This window comes from Mastigoproctus giganteus, chromosome 2, assembly GCF_048544385.1.
Source record: "Mastigoproctus giganteus isolate SK-2022 chromosome 2, ASM4854438v1, whole genome shotgun sequence".
NCBI classification, from domain to species: Eukaryota; Metazoa; Arthropoda; class Arachnida; order Uropygi; family Thelyphonidae; genus Mastigoproctus; species Mastigoproctus giganteus.
Genome location: NC_143576.1, coordinates 232,989,978 through 232,999,765, shown reverse-complemented (window position 1 = coordinate 232,999,765; position 9,788 = coordinate 232,989,978). Strand labels below are relative to the sequence as shown.

General features: G+C 31.9%; 1 protein-coding gene across 1 annotated transcript; it reads left to right on the top strand.

The window, feature by feature from the left end:
- Positions 1 to 550: 550 nt before the first annotated feature.
- On the top strand, positions 551 to 3,919 carry LOC150090246 (uncharacterized). The gene has a single exon (XM_090390227.1). It carries the CDS (start codon positions 551 to 553, stop codon positions 3,917 to 3,919), a length of 3,369 nt encoding a protein of 1,122 aa, XP_090246353.1.
- The last annotated feature ends 5,869 nt before the right edge of the window (positions 3,920 to 9,788 follow it).

The window sequence follows — 9,788 nt, the reverse complement described above, 5'->3', positions numbered from 1 at the left end:
TTCTAATGACAGTACATCTTTAGATAAATCACCGTGCTTACCAACTTGTTCCATTGCTGAAGTTCACTGCACATCTGAACCAACTTGTTCCATTGCTGAAGTTCACTGCACATCTGAAGTTACAGCATTGTCATCAGCTGAACCCAAAGATTTTGTGAACTTTTCATCTCTTCAAAATTTAGATTCTTCTTTTGATCACACTACAAGTAATACATCTTCTCACAATGCATTCATGCAAAGAAATGAACATTATCATCCCAGTCACATAAAGGATACCTCAGCTTCCAACCTCACTGAAAACTCAAATGAAAATGAATTCAAAAGCAACACTGTACTACTTAGTGAAAAAGCATCAATTAAATATAGAAAAGCTGGTCCTGATGAACAAGATTTTAGTCATAAACATCTTAAATCTTTATTAGCACTGAATGAAATGTTAAAAAAAGAGAAACTTGTACATTTTTTTAAATGCATGAGCAAAAAGTGTTCCTATTCTTGCAATAATCAGGACATATTTTTGTTTCATATTAATTTGCATGAGGAAGCAAAGATGAATTGTATATATTGCCAAAAAGAATATGAAAGTAAATATCTTGTTTTGCATATGCTTGAAAGTCATGGGAATCAAAATTACCAGTGCTGTTTTTGCTTTTATCGTGCTGTTAGTTCAGTTCACTTAACGTTGCACTGGCACAAGACTCACTCTAATGTAGCATTTGAAATGCTGCACTGTCCAATAACAAAGAATAACAGTGATGATTCAGATGGGCTTATAGACCTTTCCAAGTTTGACAAGGTTTGCTGCACTGCCAAGAGTTGTGAGTATAATACATATGATCCTGCAGATTTAAAGGCCCATATTTTGCAGGTCCATGATTTCATTATATTTAAATGTTTTAAATGTAATATGATGTTTCATGTGGATATACTAATTAGTCATCTGTGTACCCATGGTTATAATAAATTTCATTGTATTTACTGTGCATACAACTCCAGTATCAAAGAAACTATTCTTTATCATGTGGCTGATTTTCATCCAGATAAGCCACTCAAGATTTTTGAAAGGTCTTCAAAACATAAAATCTCCAATCCTATTATGTTGTTGCAAAGAATTACACATAATGATTTACATTTTACGTCATCCCAAAGTCCCAAAATCTTTTCTGAAATTGAGGATAGTTTAGAAAATTCAAAAATGAACTCTACATTTGTCAGTGAAGGAAACAGCAGTGAATCAGGAGCAGAACTTAAAATTCAGAATGTCTTTTCCTGCACTGAAATTAAAAATGATGATTGCTATTCTCCAGCTGAAAATGTTCCCGAGACTGTCAAAGTCTCGAAACGCATCTATGACCCCTTTTCAGATATGTCTAAAAATAGTGACTCGCCTCGAAAACATTTGATATGCTCTTTTATAGAAACTAAAGGTAGTGAAAAACATAATCTTGTGGACAGCTGTTTTGTGTGCTCTCTATGTTCAGCAGATTGTTTTAGTTTGAAGAGTATGTTGCATCATTTACATTCAGCACATTACGTTGAAGGAATTTACAAATGTGACAACTGTAATAAATATACCATGACGAAAACTGAAATGATTATTCATGTAGAGACACATCACACCTCTCAGAGCAAATTTTTCTACCTTTGCACAGAGAAAGGTAAGTCTGCTCCAAGCCAAACAATTTGCACTAAAAATATTAAGACACTGTATTGTGTATTTTGTGGATACAAAGATAATTGTAATATTGAACAGTTTGTTGAACATCTCTATAAGGAACTGAATTACAAGCGCTTTAAATGTAGTTTGTGCAAGAAAGCGTTTCTTAATAAAGATGAAACTGAGAATCACATTATGTGTTGCCACGAAGATAGCAACAGTAATTGTATAATTCAGCTAGCTAAAGAAATTGAGCAGTGGATTGAAGGATATATAAAAGAAACTGAAAATCCTAATGTTTCCAGTCAGACCGAACCAGTGTCTTGTGGCACAAATGCATGCATTTGTCCTGTATGTGGTTGGCAAAATCCTGATATATTTGATATTCAGGAGCATCTTTTTAATCATAGCCATTATAAACCTTATTTGTGCAGCCATTGTGAAGAGCCTTTCTCAGATTTCAGGAAATTATTGGAACATATCTGCAATGAACACAAAGGAACTAATTTTAATATCATAAAAATTACCATAGAATACATTGAAAGCTGGGCATGGGGAATTATTGATAAACAGTTAGGAAGAAAGCATAATATGCATGTTATTGGAGCCTTACCATGTAGCATTGAAAAATGTAAATTTGCAACCCAGATAATAAATGATTTGAACACCCATGTTATTAGTCACTTTGCAAATATTAAATATAAATGTAAATATTGTTCATCATTGGAAAAAAATTATGAAGCCCTTTTGAAACATGAAAATCAAACACACATTAAAAATAGTGAAATGGCCATCCCTACAACATTGCCAGAGAATAATGTCACATTTAAAGAAAAGTACAATGCTTTGACAAACACCATCCATATAGCAAATTGTGGTATAACCGGCTGTGAGCCATCAGCTGATGATGTAAATGATACTTCTAGAAAAAGATATAAATATCAGTGTTCATATTGTACCAAGTCATCCTTCTATGTTAATGAACTGAAATCACATTGGAAAATCAGTCATAGCAAAGATGGGTGTGTATTTTCTATATTTAAAACAAACAGTTCTAAAGAATTTGATATAGAAGCAATGACAAGAAATGACAGCTCTTTGTCTGATAAAATGATACATCGTGTAGATTCAGATAGCAAAAATACTGCCTTTTATCCTAAAATGAAAAAGTATCATCTTTGTTATTATTGTAAATATAAGCATTGCAACAGAGCAAAAATGTTTGAACACACCAAAAAACTTCATCAGTTGGTAGTCTTTGTAGTTGCTCATGAATGGCAGAAGACTCCTGAATATGAAAAATTACTTAAGACCAAAGACACGGTTAATTTGCATTGTGCATATTGTTCATTTTATTGTTTTAAAGTACTTTTGTTTATTGATCATATTATTGAACATCATGTGCATAGATTTATTTGTGGGGTCTGTGATGCAGTATTTTTACATGCTAGTAGTGCAAAAAAGCACTGCAGTCGTTGCCATCCAGAAAGTGAAAGTAAAGTTCTTTTGTTGTATGATCAGAGCATAATTAGTATTGTACCAGTATCTGCTTCGGAAAACATTCCATCATATCTTCCAAGTGTATTGCCAAATGTTGAAATACTCATGATTGATACCAAAATTTCTTTATCAAGAAAGTGGACATCTGATATGGAAAATGAAACCAGTGTCACAGCAATTGAGCCAAAAAAATGGAAAACAGCTGAAACAGAAAATAAAATAACTGTTACAGTAGCTGAACCAGAGAAATGGAAATCAAATTATTCTCTTAACTCAAACCATCCTGTGTTCAAAAATGACCTACCAGTGACAAGTAGAGACCATAAGTTGCAATTATATGGGAATGAAATAGATAAGTTTAAAAACAGTACAAGTTTAAAAACAGTACAAGGCAAATCAAATTCTGAATTTGAAAGAAGAGAATTTGATGATAATTGTAACCTGCATGTGACATATGACCCATCAGATATATCAGAAACAGACAGTCATTCATCTGTAGAAGTAGAAACCAAGACAGCACAAAAGTGTGTTGATTCTGACGTTGACTTACTGTCATCTCAGATATATTCATTTTATGGTAGAAAAGAAGAGCCAATTGATGCAGATAAGATAAGTATTAATTTTTATACTGATGACTCTGTTATTCCAGTGAAATTGCCATTAAAATATGTAGTTCAAAAAGTGAACTTGCAACCAAAACTTATTTTGACTGATTTTAAAGAGGAGCTATGTAAAATAATTGCTTTGGGAGCACATAGATGATAAGATTTTATATGAAAATTCAAAAATACTGTTTAAAAATTACAAGGATGATTAATTGATTCCATAAATTGATGAAAATTGCTGTTGATTTAATTTTTCAGCAGCGGAAGGTGATATAAGAAAGAATCTAAGCTTACTTAAGTATATTCTGTTTGCTTGGTTAGTCTACATCCTTGCTTGTATGTTTCAAAATTTGCTTGACCTTTGAAAACTGCTTTATCAAGATGGTGCCAAAGAAAGAAAGAAATTTAGCAAATATGGTGACTAGGAAATATTAAGCTAAACTAAGACATCCTTATATATTTGGAACTCTTCATATGATTTATTGGATAAATGCTAATATTGATCACAAGCTGGAGATATTCAGGAACTGAAGCCACCAAAAAAGTTGCTGATAATGTGCATTTGGTACGAGAAATTAGTAAAAATAATTAAAATAATAATTAGATAGGTAGCCCTTATAAAAATAATTTTCTTTTATAAGGGCTGCCTCTTGAATTTCAAACTACTGTGAGAAATATGAACCATTTCTCAGCGCTGAAATCATACATAACTGTTTTACATAATTCTCTGAAAGTGGTGCATCATATGGAAGGAATTCCTTAATAAAGGTTCTTGCTGTGTGGTATTCAGTAAGATTCTTACTTCATTTTATGGCAAATCACTTGATATCTGTAACAGAAAAACATGCAAATAGAAGTTGATTTTGTTTTTCTTTTGAGCACTTATCTGCATGTTAAAATTGTTTGTGTGACTTATTAAAGTGGAAAAAAAAATTGCATTGTTTTTTAATTACTATTTTGGCTGCTGAAATGTAGTTTTGTATTACTAAATTCCACTTGAGAGATTTTAATAGTACATATCCAAATATGTACTATTAAAATATTATGTACAAGCTGTCCCTGAAAATTGTTGCCATATTTTGACATGCTCTTGTCAATGTGGGAGTTGCTGCATTTGAAAACCCACAGAAAGCCCTAACAGATATTCATAATGGTTACTATAGGCATCTTTGCACCATACCATTGTGCCTCAATTGAATGAACATTTGTGGCAGTACAATGGTTTTGTCACTTGTCACTCAATTGAATAGGTCTGGTTTCAAAGAAGCCTCTTCAGTTGGGGTGTAGTTATCCAAATACAGGTAGAGGAAGTAGCCCCACCCACGAGGTCTCTAGGTTTTTTAGCCCACTTAACATGCAAATTAGTCCATGAATGCTCGTTGATACACACACAGTGCAATATGGCCTTCGATGCAGACTATATAAATAACAACAGCTGAATGGTATTCAAGTTTGTACTTTGAGTTCCTTTGAGTGGATACATTTGCCTGTTTGTGTGCATGTGCACATAAATAAAATTGAATTTAAAATCAGAATATCTATTCGACAACTGTGAATTTTCATATTCCTTTAATGTCATCTATCTGTTTATGTACAAAGCACACCATGCATCTGCTCATGTAACTTTTTTTTTTTTTTCAGACTGATCAACTTCATTAACATTTTTTTAAAAAAAATCTTGAAATAAAAGCCAAATAGTCAATTTCAAATTATTTTATTTTTATTATTTTTTCCCTCAAATAATACTGTATGGTATACAAAGTAAACTTTGCACACCAAATTTTGTTAGTATATTTAACACACCTGTTGGTATATTTAACGGTGTGTTAAATATACCAACAAAATTACACAAACAGGTGTAACTTTGTTAGGCACACTGTTTCAATTAAAAATACCATATATTAGTTGTTCCCCTTAAAGTGTTAGAATTACCAGTATCATTGCAAAACGCATAATTTTAAAATTTTTCTAGCTTTAATGTAAATAGCAATAAGAGCTTAATAATAAATTTTTCTAGCCTTTAAATGCTAGCCTTTAAAAAAATTAATGCAAGGACTCCAGAGTTCCTGTGGGTTTCTTGCATATACAGTCGGATTCAACTAAACTGACATTGGAAATAATGATAACTGGCTAAATTGCACAGTGAAGTTAATTATGAAGAAACATATTCATGTGAATTGCACCATTTTACCTTGGTTACAACATCATTTCAAAATTGCACCTCGACTGTAACATCAAATTTTCCAGTGAACTGATCAGCAACATTTCACTGTATAAGTTGATATAATTTGGAAATGACACTGCATAGTGATTTTCTATAGATTAGTTTTAAATGAACTACTCTTTTACCACATGAATAGTGCAAAATTAGTTTAGCATTAGTAGAGGCATGTGATGCAAGAAAGCAAGTTTATGCAGCATCAGCCAAAAAAAAAAAAAAAAAATGCTCCCATTTCACCCTTCCGTTCATTCCAAATACCTGTCCAGCTCAGCCTTAAACTTATTTAGGCTATCAACTTCCACAACAAAAGATGAAAGTCTGTTCCACCAACCAACTACCCGCTGGCTAAAAGCCAGCAGGTAGTGTTTTGTTTTGCAGCTTTATTGTATTTTGCAGCTTTATTAAGTGTTTTGACTAAATGTCACCTTTGTAATAAGTTTAAGAATTAGGTCAAAGCACTTAATTAGTAAACTAATTTTGCATTATCCATGTGGTAAAAGAATGGTTCATTTCAGAATTAATCTAAGTTGATTTCTTTTATACAGTTGCATTTTGGATAGTGTCATATTTCAGGAAAATTTGTAATAAGAACTGCTCTACTTTTAATTCAGTTATTTCTGCCTCTAAAGGGTTTACTTCATGATATTTACTGCCTGTTAAGGGTTTACTTCATGATTATGCTGCACAGTAAACTGTGAATTTATAGCTCCCTTGTGTAGAAGATCATGAAACCTAAACATAAGGTGATGATGTGATATCACCCTTATTGATGTTATACTACATGGAAAGCTTTGATTATGTAACCGAACCATTCTTTGTGGCCTGTTTAGTACTGTGCTGCAAATTGGTTTCACTATAAACAATGCCTCAATATGGAAGCACATGTGCTCTGGAAAACTGACTGCCTTGAAAGTTTATTTTTCAAGAGTAAACCCCCAAGAGTTTTGTATCATCCATACGTATGTAGCTACCTTCTGTTTGAGAACATTGTTTTTGTTTTGAATTCCAGTCAGTTGGCATTAATCTGTTACAAAGATTAAGATGTGATTTTTACTTTTACAATGGACAGAAAGCAAAAAGTTGTGTTGAGAATAAAATGAAAGTTATTAGAGAAATATAAAATGGAAACGAGAAATGTGTTGTTGCTCGTGAATTTAACTTAACAAATTCTACGGTGTCCATAATTTGGATTTAAAAAAAAAAAAAAAAATTATTGCTTCAATTGAAAAGAATTGTAGCAGAAGAAATGCATACTTGAATCCAAACGCTGTTCTCAATGAGGTTCCTTTAAAGTGGTTTATATAGCAAAGGAGTGAAAATATCCTGATATTTTCACTTCTTTGCTTTTTTTTTTTTTCCCTGGATATCAGGATTATTTCACAGAAAATAATCCTGATATCCATGGTTCACTTTTAATGATTAAAGCAGAACATTATGCTAAATTATTTGGAATTGAGAACTTTCTGTTCTACTTTGGATAGTATTCTGATTTAATGTATGTATATAAATAATGTGTAGAATGTCCATGAGGGTGAAACATTTAGAGTAACTACAGATGTGATATGTGTACATTTTATAATAGATTTTATTATTAAATTTCTGCTAATTTCAGTATAATTTAAAATGTCAACCTCTGTTATAATGTCACTTGGTTATAACATCAAGAATATTACTCTGCCCTCAATGACACTATAACCAAGTTTGTGCTAATCTATCTGTGAATATTAGATCTGGGAATTCTACTTCTCCACGTTGTACAAACCGTTAATGAAGAAAGCATTAATCCAAAAGCTACACCACAGTAGTAGTGTGAAGGCACCATCTTGACATAAAAACACACACACCTTACTATACATCACCTCAATAACAGATACAGCTACTGAGGCTTGACAGATTTACATGCTTCATCTAGATGTTAGATTTGCATCCTTCATCACTTTACATTACATAGACATCCAGTTTAAGGTTTCTTGCACATAAACATAGGATTATATTGTTAGCAAATACTGGTAAGAATTGAGGAATGTTGATTCCAGAATTAACTTACAGGATCCAGTGGACTTTGTTGGCTGTTAATCTGCCTTTAACATTTTTTTTCTAAAGTGTATTGTCTTCGGTACAAAATTCACAAAACTCTAGCTGTTAGTACATTTTGCACCTTATCTTGTATATCATGGGCCTTGCAGTTATTGAAATTTTAGGCATGATAGCAGATAAAGATGTTTCCTTATATGAGTCATATTTTTTCCTATGCATCATTCTTGAATTTTAATTAAGCACTTTAATGCTTGTTTGAGTTACATAGAAGACAATCTTTCCATTCCTAGCTTCTCAAACACTGACAACTTAACCATTGTGATAATCCAAGCTGTGGACTTTCAGGTGTAATTAGTCTGAATGTTGTGATTATATGCAATAGAATCTCATAAATCTGGCAACAGATTTGATTATTGCATGGCTCTACTTTTAGTAAATTGTATAAATCATCAGCTACAACAATGTTCTGCCAGTGTGGCAAAGCAATGGCAATTACAGCATATCTCTTACTTTGGGAGAGTTACCAGAATATTGCATTCTAACCCTTAAGTTAGAAAGACAAAAGGAAAACACTGTTGTATTAATCATTCTAATAATAATACAGATGTATGAATATGACCACAAAATTTTGCCAAAGCTTTCTGAAGTAGTTTCCCATTGTCAGTAAAACTTACAAAGTTAGCCACGCTTGCAATTGAGAAACTAGTTCCTAATGAAGTTAACAATGCAGGTGAATATTTAAAATAAATAGCACTAATTGTTTTATTTTGGACGGCACCTCCTTAGCCAGGTGGGCAGGAGCAGCAGTGCATAGCACATGCTTTCTGATTAGACTGGGGTTCAAGCCCATGACCACCAAATATGGAGGATGCGGAAGGTTAGGGAATGACCACCGCATATCCCCAGCCCGGATAAAGGGTAAGGGTTGGCATCAGGAAGGGCATCCGGCTGTAAAAATTTCATGTCAAAACAGTAAAAAAAAATGCTGCCCTCATATATAATGGGAAAAAGGAGAGGAAAAATAAAAAAAAAAATTGTTTTATTTTGAACTATATTATTATATGATGTTTTGTATTGCTATATTGGTTTAGTTTTATCATATAATAATTTATAATGAAGTCCATAAATTCAGGTAACTCTTAAAACGTTTGTCAATAATGTATTTAATAAATGTAACAGCGTATTAACATTTATTGAAATACAGTTGAATATATACTTCAGTAAATGTTAATGTGTAATTTTTGATAAGCATTGTTAAATATGTATAATAAAGTTTTAATATACCTTATATATTAGAACTATATGTGAATGGGGTTTGCTTGAACTATATATATACATACTATATATTTTATCAATATATAGTCTGTATGTATATACATGTATATATATAGTTCAAGTCTGTGTATATATATATGTATAGTTCATGTTAGTTCAACTCTGAAATCATTGCTCTGCTTACAACTATTTTTGCACATTTGGCTAATAAAGTTATTAAAATTTGCAGTTGTTGCAGTTATTAAAATGAAATTATTAAAGTTAAAATTAAAGCCAATTCATTTTCAGAAATAGTTATCTCTATACAGCCAGTACCCATATACATTCTCCAACATGAACTGGGACATTAAATGAGAAAACAGAGGTTAAAGAAATTTTTGATATTGATTTTATGAATTTAAGTAAAAATGACCATGAGAATATGGATATATAAGTAAAAATGTCCGCATAATGAAAAAATATATTATTATTATTATTATTATTAGCCACATAT